The sequence below is a fragment of the Asterias rubens genome, chromosome 14 (assembly GCF_902459465.1).
Source record: "Asterias rubens chromosome 14, eAstRub1.3, whole genome shotgun sequence".
NCBI lineage: Eukaryota > Metazoa > Echinodermata > Asteroidea > Forcipulatida > Asteriidae > Asterias > Asterias rubens.
Window position 1 is genome coordinate 8,522,851 of NC_047075.1, and position 16,733 is coordinate 8,539,583.

Sequence of the window (16,733 nt, forward strand, 5' to 3'; positions counted from 1 at the left end):
TCTTACCAGTTCCGTAACGTTCCTTTATTAATGTTTGTGTAATTTGCAGTATGCTTCTAATAAACGGAGTTACATGTTGCAAAGATCAACTCCACATACACATTTTGTACATAAAGAAAGAAAACAAACAAACTTTGAAAAGAAAGAAAGAACCAAAGAAAAATGTCTCTGGGTCACACTTTCATTGACATAATTCTTATTTATGGTTTGTCTGCAACCTGCGCTGACTCAGGCTGTCAAACAAGTAATAGTTGGCATTATCAGCCAGGAACATTCCAAGCAATGAAACGGAAAGTCTAGCATTATTTCTATCTCATTGCAGACAGCTGTTGACTGCATTTAACAGTTTTGCTTGGCTTGTCATGACATACTGTATGTGTCCTTTAAAAGCGAGACACTTAACCATTGCTTCGTCCCTTCGGATGGGACGTAAAGCAGTTGGTCCCATGTGTTGTGTAATGCATGTAAAAGAACCCAAGGGGACGCACTTATCGGAAAGAGAAGGGGTTTGCCCCCGGCGTTCCTGGCTGTGGCTGCTGAACGCGCCGTAGCACCTTGTAAACCATTATAAGGTGCGACATGCACATGTAGGTTTTAGAACTCATCACTTCAATAACCTCTAATTATAATAATAAAGAATATTAGGGCGCCAAAATCCACCAAAATGAGGTGCTCAAGGCACACAGGAGGGGGAACCACACACAGCTAAAAATATGACAAATAGACCAGTTACGTATAGGCGAGATTAAACAAAGTGGTTTTCAACTAAAACCTTAAAAGTATTTATGTTAGAAGTATTGCGGATTTGTAGAGGCAAGTCATTCTAGAATGGGGTCCAGCATGGGAAAATGACCTATCGCCCCATGACTTGCTACTCTTAGTATAGTAACTTGAATCATGCGTATTGGAATTAGAGCGGAGAGATCGCACAGGAGTATCTTTCTGAGAAACCTCCAAATTGGATTTTGAGGTACCGAAATCAAGCATCTGAAAGCACACAACTTTAGTGTGACCAGGGTGATTTTTCTTCCATTTATTATCTCGCAACTTCGACGACCAACTGGGTTCAAATTTTCACAGGTTTGTTATTTTTGTGCGTTCATACACCAAGTGAGAAGACTGGTCTTTGACAATTACCAATATGTCTAGTGTCTTTAACAAATGCAAGACCACTGCCCTTTTCCAGTTCTGAACTTTACTGGTTTGAGGCTAAAATCTCTTGCCTTGGGCCTGGGGGCAAGTGTTAAATCTGAACCTCTCTTTCTGCACACCAACTTATTCCAAAAAAAAAAAAAAAAAAATATAAATAATAATAATAATAATAATAATAATAATGAATACTACTTTGAGGTCAATGTTGTACAAGAGCAGTTTGAGCATGTGCATTTCTGCGATGTTGACAACAGCAGTAAGAAAATAAGATTAGAGCAAGTGATATGAATTAAAGAACGCAATACATATTAATAATACGTGGCAACAGGCCTGAGGCGTCACATTTATAGTATGGGTTTGAAATCAATAAGCTTGTACATTACTCCGTTTGCAAGTCGGACGTGATGCACAGGAATGGATCAACTGTGTGTGCACGTCTCGCGCTTAGCAAACACGTAAATACAGGAGACACATTGTCTGCTCAAGTCAGTGTACAAGGAAGTTTTGTGCATTTTCATTCACGTAATAATCAAAATTTCGCTAAGTGAAAAAGGTGTACATACGTTTAAAGAAACAAATAATCAAAAGGTCATATAAACATGATTCGAACCGACATCCTGACGACTTAACCACCAAAACTTAAATTTGATGCTCTACATCGATCGGCCATGACACTGGATTTTACAAGTACCCTCAATGACCAGAAGTCCATTCTTCGTCTAATGAATCCATAAACACTGGCCCAGAGATAATGTACTTCTTGCCCACTAGTTAATCAAGATTACCCTTGTCATCAGGCGACATTCTTAATAATGCATAATCCAACGGAACGTGACAGAAACATATTCATAGCATTCGCATGCTTCAGGAATTGGAATGTAATAATTAGATTTATTTCAATGGGGAAACACGAACAGCCCCAACTGAAGAAGGTTTTAATAACAAATCGGCCGGTAACGTGTTGCAAAATTGGAATGAAAGAATTGTGTGGATCTGAGTAGACTTAAAGCCATTATACACTTTCGGTAAACAGTATTGTCCAAGTCTGACACTTCGTGTATCACAACTAATATATAAAATAACAAACCGGTGAGAATTTAGTTTCAATCGGTCATCGGAGTCGTGAGAAAATAACGGGACAACCCATTCTTGTTTCCGTGCGATTTGCCGTGCCATGACATGTGTTTAAAATAAATCCGTAATTCTCGCTAACAAGAATTTATATTGTTTTTATGGTTTCTCAAAAAGTAAAGCATTTCATGTAACAATATTTCAAGAGAAGTCTTTCACCATTACCTTCTGTAAACCCTGTAAATTATTTGTAAATCTGTGAACTTTTTGTTTTTTCCTGTACCGAAAGGGTATAATGGCTTTAAGGGCACTGGACACCATTGGTAATTACTCGAGGTTGATAATATAAAATATTGTGAGAAACGGCTCCCTCTGAAGCAACGTAGCTTTCGAGGAAGGAATAATTATCCACGAATTTGATTTTGAGACCTCTGATTTAAAATTTGAGGTCTCGAAATCAAGCATCTGAAAGCACACAACTTCGTGTGACAAGGTTTTTTTTTTTTTCATTGTTATCTCACAACTTCGACGACCAATTGAGCTCAAATTTTCACAGGTTTGTTATTCTATGCAATTCGATCAACCAAGTAGGAAGACTGGCCTTCAACATTTACCAAAAGTGTATGTGTCTTTAATACACTAATATGTAGATGTGGAAAAGTTACACGAAGAGAAAATGCATCCTGTACATATGTGTAATACATTTATGGAACAAGTTACCTACTGAGGCCCAAAATGCATCGTCTATTTTAGTTATACATAGTTTACATATTGTTGTTTTTTTTCTTATTAATCGTATTTATTTACGTTATTTATGTACACATTTTTTTCAATCTTATTTATCTATTTTTCTTAACATTGTAAACAACTTTGTAAAATTGAGTTGGTGTGAACCTTGTTTGATTTTCTTTTTTCTTCAAATAAAATGATATAACCATTAAATGTATTATTTAATTTATTATCTTGTTTTACTTAGTTATCTTATTTATGGCAATTGCCTAACTCCTGCAGTATATCAAGGAGAGTCCAGGACACAGTATGATGAGACGATTATTGAGCATTATTTATTCATATTTGACGACCCCCCCCCCCCCCCCCCCATTTAAATCCCAACAACATGAACAATGTAAACAAACAAAGTCTTGGCTCCGAATTACATGTTCCTTACTTCTGTTTTTAAATTATTTCATTTATTTAGTTTGTTGAAATGGTATGTAATATTATAACAGTAATATTTCAAGGATAATCAACAACAGTATCCTCACTCACTGGGATAGAAGACAAGAGCAATATTCCTGCTTATCTGACGACCCCCCCCCCCTCCCCAAAGTCCTCATAATGCAGACAGATGAAATATTGAATCCGGAAAAAAAGGCTGGCATTTCTCATCCAGGCGGTATCCTGGTAACCTTGTGCAGTGAGGCCGGTTTGATAGAAAGTTAATGACTCAAAGATGAAAATGATTTTACAGATAAGACCCTGATTGACATTTCGATAATGCATTGGGTGAATATGAGGAGGAACTTTGCACGGAGATACTACAGACAATACAGGTGCACAACAAAATGAGAATTACAATTCGTACAAATACTGGAGGGATGTCCACATACACACGCCAACGTACAATGTACCAGGCTGCAGGTACAATGTATGCGAAATAGCGTGCCGCTATGCCATTGAATGCGCAACACAAACAATTTTGGCTGATCAACAATTTTCTTTTGTGATTTCTTAACGTTACTGTCGTTTATGTATTTCATCTTCATGGTAAAATGTTATCACAACAACAAGACATGCAACTTTCTAATTGAAAGAAAAAAAGGGAGTGGTCGATCACATTCAACTTTTGTAGTGTTTTTTTTTCAATTTTCTATTGCACTGTTTTTAAACAGAGAAAATCAGCCAATAAGCTGAAAAGTTGCATGCCTGAGTAACATTATATAATTAACTAGTGCCCAATTTTAAAGCTTAACTGATTTTCTGCTGAGCAGAAATTTAGCAGAATACAAATTAAACATGTGACATTGTATCTTGGTTGGTAACCTTCATCTGGTATTAAGCATACAATGATGTGCTTAGCTACTTTTTGTGTTAAAGCAGCTCTATGAAATTGGGATATGTGAAGATACAGACTCATTATGGATCTTCACAGGGCATTTTTCTTTAAAGTCACCTGGAAATATAATTTTTTTTCTTTCAAACATAAGAGTACAAATGTATATGCTTACGAACAATAAAACAATTTTTTTAGTAATTGTTTGTCACGATTTATATGTTTAAATAATATATAAAGTTGTTTGGGGGCCTGCAATGCGTATAGTTAACACACGTGCAAAGTACATGTACGTCCAAGTCGTGAGTTGGTACGTTTCAAACTCACGACTTGGTCCGTACATGTACTTTGCAATTGTGTTTACTCTACGCATTACAGGCAAAGTCTGCCGTGATTGACGTCACGAACAGCGCCCTATCGGGACGGGGTCTACTTGTAAATTTGTAAATAACATAAGAACTGATTTTTTAAAACCTTAGTTAACTGTTTATTCACATTCCACTCATCAAAACACATAAATTATATTAGTGACAAAAGCTTTATTGTGAAAAAATACCACTTCCAGTGACTTTAATTTGTTATCAGCTGCGATTCGGAAGATTGCCCTTGAAAGTGTTATAAATATACAAATACTTCTTCAGAAGAGATTTTACTCATTGGTTGTACCCGCAAGTTTACTATTCATATTTAAATTTTAGCTACTCTTACAAATAGAAAATTTGGAACACGATTCTTTCGTTGACCTGTTGACAGGAAACTAGTGAAGAGAATCTAGTAATTGAGCTGAAGAGAAGGGATCTCCATAGCTACTTCAACAAATAAATTTACATATAATTGTTTGAGTTATGTTAGCCAAATTAAACCAGTCGTGCTTCGTTTTTTGAAAGGGCAAGGGGATCGAGGCATTATCCTTTTTGAGATATGGCGACCACTATAGGAGTTCACTGTTAGGTTTGGGTGTGAACAGACAAAATTTACCCCAATATAATTGTATTGTAGCATTGTGTCCGCCATATCTCATAAAGGCTTAATACATGTATCTCCTTGGGAAATGGCATCCTACATGAGGAAATATTAAACATCTACTGTAGCATTTTAAGGGCACCAAGGCAACGACCATGGGGCACGGAGGCAATCGCTTTTGTTGCGTATGCAAAGTACCAGGCCTGAAAAGTGTTTTGAAAGGGCAAGGGCACCAAGGCATTTTCTCCTTGGGAAATGGCATCCTATGAGAAAACAATATCAATATTCTCTATGAGAGAACATTTCAAGGGCACCAAGGCAATGACCAGGGGGCAAGGGGGGCGATTGCCTCCATGAAGCATCAGGCATGAAACCTAATTAGTATCTTCAAAAGCAAATGGTGTTTGAAGCCTTGCATGGTGTGAAGAATAACACGTAACTTACATTACAATACTCAGTAGTACATGTAATTTTGCGTGAACAACCAAAGATAATATCTCTTATGAGGGAGTGGTGGCTCTGGACAGAGCCGGTGTGGTCTTGACGTTTTGAACAGTATACTCTGCTCGTCTTCAGGAGAGTCTTCATGCGTCTTTGAAAATGTTTTGGTACAGTGTACATGTACTTTGCACTCTGTGAACAGCTCCCTTGCAGACTGTTGATTTATAAATACACTTCTTGCCTGGGCTAAAGATATCAATCAAGAATGCACAACATTTCTGCCATTACGGGTCTATAGGGTGACTGTTGAAAGTGTTTTACAAGCCGGAGACGGTAGGATTTAGACGTCATCTAGTGACAGGTTCAGTGTCGAGGCTGGTCATAAAACTTGTACTACAAGAGTACTGGTTAAAGGCACCAGACTGTAGACACATATATAAACAAATAAAAAAAATAAAAAAACGTGCACAGATTTAATTTAAACTTACATGGTTCGAAGGCACAGTTCTCATACTTGGTGTATTCCAATATGCATAAAAAAGCAAATCTGTGAGCATTTTGGCTCAACTGGTCGTCAAAGTTGCATGAAAAAAAACCCCAAAAAACAAGCATCCTTGTTTGCACAATGCATGTGTGCTTTCAGAAGTCTGAGGAAGATGTGTTACAAAATTTGCAAGTGTCTCCTGAAACCCTCTAAAACAACATATCCAAAAAATAGAAAAAAATTAAGAGGGGAAACATGCATAATTTGCATTAAAGATGCTGTCAGATTTTTTGGCCGATTTGACCCAAAATTTTTGATTTAAAATTCAATAGGTATTTTGATGGGGGTCGAGAAAGTTACAAGCTTTCATTTGAGCTATCGCTCGAAAAAGTCCGCCAATTATTAGTAGCAGTGAAATAAAGTGCTCAAAATTAGTTTTTGTTGGGATCCCGACAATATTTCACGTGACCAATTCTTATGTGTTTTATAAGAAACGTTTTAAATTTTTGTCATGGTTCCTGACCATTAAAAGTAAAAGTTTTTTCGTTAGAGCGGGTGATACTCTTTGAAATACCATTCACTCAAAAAAAATTATTTTTTAATGTTTGGGGCCAAAAATCTGACATGGCATCTTTAAATTAAAAATTACCGTTTTCCCCCTAAAATATGCACACCCAATACAAAGTCGGAATCATATTTTTTCACATAATTTTTTTCTTCAAATGAACCATTTCTGTTGCAATTTTGTCTAGGTCAAGCCATATTTTGGCTTTAATTGACTAGACTATACTAAACACCTGAACAAGCATACACCAGTGAGTAGTTTAAGCCTTGTACACAGTATGTCAATCATCTCCAACAGGACCTGTTGACTGTTAAAGACGTCTACCCTATCATAGGCCGAGAGTATCACATGAAAGCCCTGTGGAGAACTACATGTAGACACTCTGTGCATAATTGATGCGTGCTGAAACGAGCACACCACCTGGGAGTACACAGTATTGGAGCAGCTGTGATAATTACTCTTTTCCATGTAGGCGAGAGGCTTGAGCAAACCGCCACTGACATTCATCAGTATCAGCCGACTATGACGGTGGGGAGTCAAGCGCTACGAGTCGGAGCATTTTCTTACTACTAAAGACCAATGTTCATGACAGCCTACGGCCAAAAAAACAGAACATTGTTTAGCGTCCTGCCTTTTTGAAAAAAAAAGAAGATTTTTCACTTGTTTGTGTACATGGCCGCCTGACACATTTTTTTAAGACAACAGGGCATATACATGCAAGTCGGAGAGAATAATGGAAAAAAAAACCCACCCTTTTAGGCTGACAATTAGTTTGAGAACATTGGTAATTACCAATAGTGTCCAGTGCCTTTAATAGAAAGGCCTGCCAACGTTCTTGCCAGCCTTACCACAGGCATGCGTACACTTTTCCTAGCCATCATCTTCATGCACCACAGCGCACAGACTTGGACCAATAGTGTACAGTGCCTTTAAAGGCAGTGGACACTATTGGTAATTACTCAAAAGATTTATTAGCATAAAGCCTTTCTTGGTGACGAGTAATGGGGAGAGGTTGATGGTATAAAACATTGTGAGTAACGGCTCCCTCTGATGTGCCATAGTTTTCGAGAACAAAGTAATTTTCCACGAATTTGATTTTGAGACCTCAGGTTTAGAACTTGAGGTCTTGAAATCAACCATCTAAACACATACAACTTCGTGTGACAAGGGTGTTTTTTTCTTTCATTATTATCTCCCAAGTTCGATGACCGATTCAGCTCAAATTTTCACAGGTTTTTTATTTTATGCACATGTTGAGATACACAAACTGTTAAGGCTAGTCTTTGACAATTACCAATAGTGTCCAGTGCCTTTAAGATCAAGGCCTGCCAACGTTCATGCCAGCCTTACTGCAGGCATGCGTACATCACTCCCAGATCTCCCCTCATCTTCATGCACCACAGCGCACAGACCAGCTTGACTAATTAAACCTGACATACACGGAATCTTCAGATCATCCGGTCAGAACGTCAGACCATATGTTGCCAGGACGTCTGGGTTGTGAGTTCTGACAAAACAATAAACGGCTGAGGAAACTTCTCTCCACGCAGAAAAACGGAAGGTTGGACTGAGGAGTTATACCACCAAGGGCGCAGACGGATACTCAACCATGAGTGGAATATCATTAGTAACAGTGAGAAAACCTGTCAGTTACACATCGAAACCCTTTGTAAGAGTAGTTCACTTTCACTTAATTGGCGAGGAGAGAAACATTAACTACCAACAAAATTGACGAGGCTTTGGACAAGCTCTGATCCATCAAACTTGGAAACTTGTGACAGGTAATTCCTGGAGTTAGTCTCTGGGGATTGTAACAGCAATCACAACATTGTTTCTTGATTGAAACAGATTACTTCATTATTGGCTATGTGCTGTGTTGTCCACCTCGATGAAACATGAGGACTTTTTTTTACGAGGACAAAATATGAGGACTTCTTCATAGAATGATGAACAATGAGATGATTTGAGCCAATAAAGAACACACACTAAGCTTCAATGACGAATCTAAGTCGGAAGACAAAATTAAGTCAGAGGAGGATACAAGATTTCAAGATGAACAGCTTGGACTTTCTTCAAACTCCATCGAAGTGAAACTCACAGATCTTCAAGACACTGTGGTGCCTTGGAGATAACGGTTATTGTGCAAAGATATACGTTTTAATTTTGGAGGACTTCTTCAAAGAGTGAGATGGTACAAGTCAATAACGAATCTACTAACAAGCTTTCACTGACAAAATTAAGTCGGGAGGTGTTCCCAGAGTTTTGAGTTCAACAGCTTTTGATTTTCTCTTAACTCCAATAAAGTGAAACTCACAGATCTTCAACAGTACACCTAATAATGCTTTAAGTTGAAGAGCTGGAAAACTATCAACAAATTTATTAGAATACATTTGACTGTGCGTCGCCTTTAAGGTTTTTGTGTGGATATAATTTCTGTGACGGTACAGAGGAACAAAGAAAGTAGAACAAACACCAGGCTTCATACTCCACGGAGGCACCAAAGGAGACTGCCTCGATGCCCCTGTTCATTACTTTGGTGCCCATCAAATGTTCCAGTAGCAAGGAGAAAATATTCATGTTGCCCTTGCCCTTACAAAGCGAAGTACGTGTATATGGGTCTGAAACACCAACTCAACAAAAACTCAATCCGCTGTACTTTGTAACGTTTCTGAGGTCAACGGATTATAAGTTTTGAATTGGACTAACTCTCAACTCTGTTAAGGAGAGACTAACAGATTTTCAACACCTTAAGAAGTAATACGTTGATAATTAACTACAAAACTCTCAAGCGATTGATACATTGGTGCCTTTAAGGTTTTCGTGCAGAGATAAGTGTTATAATATATGTGACCGTACAGAGGAACAAAGAAAGAAAGACAAACACCAACTCAAAAAAGCTTAATCATCTGTGCATTGCAACATTTCCAAGGCCAACACCAATCTCATAATCTATGCGATTTGACAATTTCACGACCGTCCCTAGGATTGCCTCAATGCCCCTGGTCATTACTGGTACCCATGAAATGTGCTTTTGCCCTTGTCCTTTCAAAAGTGAAGCATGAGGGCCTGAAACACTGACTAACAAAAAATAATAATAAATAAAGCAGCTGTACGTTTTTGAGGCCAACACCAATCTCATAATCTCTGTGATTCAACAATTTCACGACCGTCGCCACGATTGCGAGGCAAGCCAGGCTCCGCTGAAATGTAAACATAATCAGGACCACCTCTGCAAAACCAACAAGTTACTTGAGGCAGGAATACATCATGCTCCGGGGTGGATGAACTCCTGTTTAGCTGAGAGGAGAACTTCATGGGGTTGCAGTTTTAAGTTCCCTGGAGAGGTTGTACCGGATAACAATCTACTTAACTTTGTTAAGCGGGAATTAAGCTTGAATTAAGCCCATGGAAGGACTCCTTTGTAACATGTGACTGTTAAAGGTAGGATCATTCATAGATTATTAATTTTTGGTTTTACCCATATACACCGATGTGTGTTTGCACTGTATACTCAGTACTTCCCCGAGTCCTGTGAAAAAAAAAATCACAGGCATTTTTACTCGGGTGGGATTCGAACCCACGACCCTTGCAATTCTAGAGCAATGTCATACCAACTAGACCACCGAGATTGCCCGGTAGCTAGAGGCAGTTCGAATCCTATGTTTAGCAGCGGGTACTGCAAACGATTTAATAGATGTTAAATTTGCATCCCGATGCAAATTTATCATCTATTACATTCATAAATTGTTTTCTTTGTCACTGTAACACTAATTTATAGGCAAACTTGTAAAGAAAGACACAATAAAAGTCTAGGGTTAAAGGCAGTGGACACTATTAGTAATTACTCAAAATAATTATCAGCATAAAACCTCATTTGGTAACGAGTAATGGGGAGGGGTTGATGGTATAAAACATTGTGAGAAACGGCTCCCTCTGAAGTGACGTAGTTTTCGAGAAATAAGTAATTTTCCACGAATTTGATTTCCAGACCTCAGATTTAGAGTTTGAGGTCTCAAAATCAAGCATCTGAAAGCACACAACTTCGTGTGACAAGTGTGTTTTTTCTTTCATTATTATCTCGCAACTTCGACGACCAATTGAGCTAAAATGTTCACATGTTTGTTATATTTCACGCATATGTTGAGATACAGCAAGTGAGAAGACTGGTCTTTGACAATTACCAATAGTGTCCACTCTCTTTAAAGACTTAAAGCCATTATTCAAAGATTTACAAATAACTTACAGGGTTTACAGTTCTAAGGTAATGGTGAAAGACTTCTCTTGAAATATTATTCCATGAAATGCTTTAATTACTTTTCGTGAAAACATTAAAACAACTATCAATTCTCGTCGTCGAGAATTAAGGATTTCTTTTAAACACATGTCATGACACGGCGAAACGTGCGGAAACAACATGAACAAGGGTGGGTTTTCCACGTTATTTTCTCCCGACTCCGATGACCGACTGAGCTTAAATTTTCACAGGTTTGTTATTTTTTATATCAGTTGTGATACACGAAGGGTGGGCCTTTGGACAATACTGTTTACCGAAAGTGTCCTATGGCTTTAAGACCAGTACATGTGTCCAATGGCTTTAAGACCAGCACACAGCACCCTTGTTTGCCAGGTTACACACACTAACAATCACCGACATTAATCAACTTCATTACCATACTAGATCACATAATAACTACTATATTCCTCTTGCCCGCACATCATTCTTAATGAACACACTTCGTTTCTATGGACCTCGTCTATGGAATGGACTCTGGCAATCTGTGAAATCAAAGTCCTCTGTTGGCCGATTTAGAACCGCTTTTCAAAAACCATCTTATCTCCCAGATAGCATAGTTTACAAGTACATTTGTTTTTTTGTCTTGGTTTAAATGTGCTTTATTTTGCTTGGTACCTCTTTTATTAATGTTGCATAAGTCAGTCTGATTTCTACTACAGTTTATGTCCACTCCGTTTGTTTGTCTGTTTTTGTTTCATTGTTTTGTTTTGTTTTGTTTTGTTTTGTCTTTTTTTTTTGCTTGTTCTTTATTGTTTACTTAAGTCTATTTTTGAATGTTTAAGGCATTCCGTTTATAAGCTTCGGCTTCCTGGGTTATGCCTCCACGTATTAGTGTTGATGTATCTATTGTTTTGTTTTCTTATTAAGTGATTACCCTTTGTGGAAATAAATGTTCGTTGAATTGAATTGAATTGAATTGTAAATGGAAAATGTACAGATTCTAACGGGCAATCACTCCATCATATTCAAGGCTTCAATTTTATTTCTACAACTGCAAACATTTGTTCACACCCACCGCTTCTCTTGACTGTGAAAGCTTCCCTTGACTGTAAAAGACCTAATTATTTAAACAACTCAATTTGCAGATGGTGAGGTGCGATAGCTTCGGAAAAGATTGAAGAAAGTCAACAGATATAGCGATTGCAACCGACAGTTTTCCTGAGCAAAATATTTAGACTGGCTAGGTTTTGTACACCTGGAATAATAATAAGTCACTGAGTAATTATTAAAAGGTTTGGGTACTTTTTATACGACATAAAATCACAAACCTTCACAGATTTACGGTAAACTTACACGGTTTAAAAAGATAATGATGGTAGCTTCCGTAAAGTATTACTTGCTGAGGTGCTGTAGCTTTTGAGAAATAAGTAAACAATTTCCAACTATAATTTTCTTTCAGTAACACGATAATTTTGTTTCGGTTTTATGCAACTCTCCTGAAAACAATGCTCTGTGATTTTCACTTTTTTTTCTCTCAAAAAGTTACATGTAATGAAGCTGAAACTTCTACAGGTTAATTATCTGTCATGTACTTATTTGTTCACAGTGAGTAGGGATTCATGTCGTGGCCAAAAACCTGATCTACAAAAGGTATCAAAACACTTTAAAACAATGACTTTTCAGCAGAAACTGGTCATCGGCAGACATGTATCAGTCCATTAGTGCAATGTGTACTTATTTAAATTTTATAAAATTGGCATAGTTTGGATCTACTGGTAAATAGAGTTTGTTGATCAAGAGTGGTCTTAAAAAGAATGCATTTAGCTAAAAAAAAAAAATAAAGTTAGTTTCTGAGTGAAAAATTCCTTCGCTGATTAAGATTTTGTATTTTGTTCTCAAAATTAATCATAAGTTTTGTTTAAGGCCATGATGACCTGTGATGATAACAGATAAGAACTTCCAGTTATTGACCTTGTACCATAGTGTTACATTTGGATTTTCGTTGAACAAAGTAAACAAATATTTTGAGCAAATATTTGTCCAGTCAGTTTAAAATGGCCTATTGTGTTTGTTTCAAAAGGGTGTACAATGTTGTATATCATGTACAATGTACACCTGTTTGTTGATCATTTAAAGGCAGTGGACACTATTGGTAATTAGTCAAAATAATTATTAGCATAAAACCTTTCTTGGTACGATTAATGGGGAGAGGTTGAAATTATAAAACATTGTAAGAAACGGCTCCCTCTGAAGTGACATAGTTTTCGAGAAAGAAGTAATTTTCCACGAATTTGATTTCGAGACCTCAAGTTTAGAATTGAGGTCTCGAAATCAAGCATCTAAAAGCACACAACTTCGTGTGACAAGGTTGTTTTTTTCTTTCATAGTTATCTCGCAACTCCGACGACCAATCGAGCTCAAATGTTCATAGGTTTGTTATTTTATGCATATGTTGAGACACATCAAGTGAGAAGACTGGTCTTTGACAGTTACCAATAGTGTCCACTGGCTTTAATATGGCTTATAACTGTGGTTGTTTCAAAAGGGTGTACATTGTTGTATATCATGTACAAGTATTTTCACATAACTGACCATAAACATGCCTCTTATTGAAAACCTACTAGATTGAAGTTATTTATCTCCTCTCACTCTCTCGTAAGTAAGTATGCTGACAATGCCAAGGTTGCAATAAACTAAACCTTAGATGTAATGAAAAGTTTCCAATTGGAGGTTTAAAGGCACTGGAAACGTTTTAGTGATTGTCAAAGACCAGTCTTCTCACTTGGTGTACAATGTGCATTAAATAACAAACCTGTGAAAATTGTGACTCAATTTGTTGTTAATAATGGAAGACAAAACACCATTGGCGCATTTAATAAGTTGTGTGTTTTCAGATCCCTCAAATTCAAGACTGATGTGCCCCCCCCCCCCCCTCTATTGACACAGAGTACCAGGGGTCGATTTCACAAAGAGTTAGGACTCATCCTAACTTAGGACTCGTCGTATGAGATATTAAAAGCGTTCGACTACATGTAGTCCTAACTTACATAGGACCAGTAACTCGTCCTAACTCAAGCTAAGACTAGTCTTAACTCTTTGTGAAACCCACCCCAGGTACATGTATCTTACACATCCTTGAAATTTGATTCAACCCTTACAGAATTTCACTTCCAACGAAAAGCAATCCTAAAACGTAAACCTCTATTTTTGTCATTTTGCAGAATCAGGAACTGGGCAAGGTGGAAACTCGATCCTCCTGGATATCTGCGAGAATTATCATCCAGTGACAATGATACACCTCAATATTCACAAACAGCGGTGTAACAACACCCAATAATCAGGTGCACATGTAACTCCAACAGGAACGGCCGTTTCAGTTACATGGGTAGGCTTCTCTGTGAAAAGTGACAGATCTGTCGGTCAATAAAAGTCTACACCAGTCGAATCATCTGACAAGATAATGAAGACATTGTCAGCACAGGGCACACAATCAGTGTTCATTTACGGCTACATTACAGGTAGTGGGCCTTGCTACAGCGTACTTTCCGGTCTCGTTTAGAGTCAAGTTTAGAATCAACGGATATTACTGCCCACTGCTTTCAGTGACAAGCAGCCAAAGGCTTACTGATTTTGTATTCACAAACTCAAGGTGACCGAGAACAAAACAGAACAAAGGATCACAAAAGGTCTCTAAATACTGTGGCTCTCCGCAGGGAATTGTGTTTTTAACCACCTGAAGAAAAAAAAGTAGAGAACAAAACATGTCTCCACAGGGATGCAACAAATAGAAGTGTTCTTTTGTTTGTCTACATAGGCATGTAACTGGTTTTTGTGAGCTGTTGAAACCCCAGTTAAAAGATCTTCTTAACATTAGTCCAGGACAATTAGCAGATGAACGCTGTGGAACAAGATTGTTTACTTTAGAAGTGTGTTAATGTTACGTTGTGTATGAGTGGATGACCAAATTCAAGAATTCACAGATTAAAACCCGATCTTGTGAGTGGTTTTTGCGAGCTGTTAATTCTCGGCTAAAAGAACCTTGTTAAAGTTAATCCAGGACAAGCAGCTGAAAGACACAGTCTAGGACTAAGTTACTTACATCAGAAGTGTATATTGTGGGTATGATTGATCAAATGTACACCATGGAGCCAACGGAAATGCCGAACCCGTACTACAACGACACCAGTTGGAGTTTCTACTACTATTACTACTACGACGACCCACCCGGGTCGTACTACTGGCCTTATATCATCAACTCCATCTCATTCAAAGGGATAGCACCTCTTGGATTGCTCCTCAATGTTATGTTCCTCTTCGTTGTGTTCCGTGTCCGAGCCATGCACACCACGGCCAACATCCACCTCTCCAACTTGGCCGTGGCAGACATCATGTACCTTGCTCTAATGGAATTCCGCTTTGTGACTGGAGACGGCTCATTTGCAACTCTGGTAGTGAACTACGTGGCGTATATGGCATCAATGTTCTTTGTAACGGTAGTGGCGTTGGGACGAGCGTTCGCGATTAACTACCCGTTCCGTGCACGGGAAGTCCTCAGCAAGAGCCTTGCCGTCAAAGCGGCAGTCGTGGTCTGGATTATCTCACTCCTCGCAAGTATTGGTTATAACCTCCTCCGAGTTAATTTGTCCGACGGCGACCAACATGCGCTGGATATCGTTCACCTGTGCATCAATCCCACATTCCTAGTGTTGAACATCGTCCTCTATACCTGCATGATCTCAGGCCTGCTGAGGAGTCTCGGTCAGATGGCCGATTCATCGGTCAATCAGAGACGGATGGTCCAGATGCTGACCATCAACACAACCGTGTTCTTCTCGTTCCATATCGCTGTGACGACCTTTAACCTTTACAGTAGATTCAACATAGTTGACCCCGGCGTGATGAACATAGGACACTCGGTCATATTCATGCTGTTGACGATTAACTCTAGCGTCAACCCAGTGGTGTATAGCACAACCAACGCTGATTACCGCACCGCAGTGGTGACCGCCTTCTGTTGCCGACGGTGCTTTTGGAGGAGACGCCGAGGAAGTACCACACAGACTACCAATAGCTACACTGCTATTAGAATGACTAATTTGAGAGTTGGTACAAACGCAGTCTGAGATAAAATGTACCAAAAAATAAATACCAAAATACAACACATAGGAAAAGAATAGGCCCAGCAGCTGATGTCACAGAACGCTCGAGTTAGTATGATATCTTAGGATGTGTCCTAACATCTATAGATACGGAACTTACATGTAACTCATCCTAAGATTAATCCAAAGTTAGGAAGAGTTTGATAACATTGACGGCAGGCCTGTACATGTTTACTTCATTTCGGAAGGGCAAGTGCCACAAGGCATTTCGGAAGGGCAAGGGCAACAAGGCATTTTGGAAGGGCAAGGGCAACAAGGCATTTTGGAAGGGCAAGGGCAACAAGGCATTTTGGAAGGGCAAGGGCAACAAGGCATTTTGGAAGGGCAAGGGCAACAAGGCATTTTGGAAGGGCAAGGGCAACAAGGCATTTTGGAAGGGCAAGGGCAACAAGACATTTTGGAAGGGCAAGGGCAACAAGGCATTTTGGAAGGGCAAGGGCAACAAGGCATTTTGGAAGGGCAAGGGCAACAAGGCATTTTGGAAGGGCAAGGGCAACAAGACATTTTGGAAGGGCAAGGGCAACAAGGCATTTTGGAAGGGCAAGGGCAACAAGGCATTTTGGAAGGGCAAGGGCAACAAGGCATTTTGGAAGGGCAAGGGCAACAAGGCA

At 38.7% G+C, this 16,733-nt stretch overlaps 1 protein-coding gene and 1 non-coding gene across 2 annotated transcripts; one reads left to right on the forward strand and one right to left on the reverse strand.

Annotated features, from left to right (window-relative positions):
- The first annotated feature begins 8,069 nt into the window (after window positions 1-8,069).
- On the forward strand, window positions 8,070-16,396 carry LOC117299702 (growth hormone secretagogue receptor type 1-like). The gene is made up of 2 exons (XM_033783253.1): window positions 8,070-10,170; window positions 14,185-16,396. The coding sequence occupies exon 2, from the start codon at window positions 15,085-15,087 to the stop codon at window positions 16,084-16,086; it is 1,002 nt and encodes a 333-aa protein (XP_033639144.1). The 5' UTR covers window positions 8,070-10,170; window positions 14,185-15,084; the 3' UTR covers window positions 16,087-16,396.
- Trnas-aga lies at window positions 10,286-10,358 on the reverse strand. The gene has a single exon. It is a non-coding gene; the product is annotated as a tRNA-Ser (tRNA).
- Window positions 16,397-16,733: the final 337 nt, after the last annotated feature.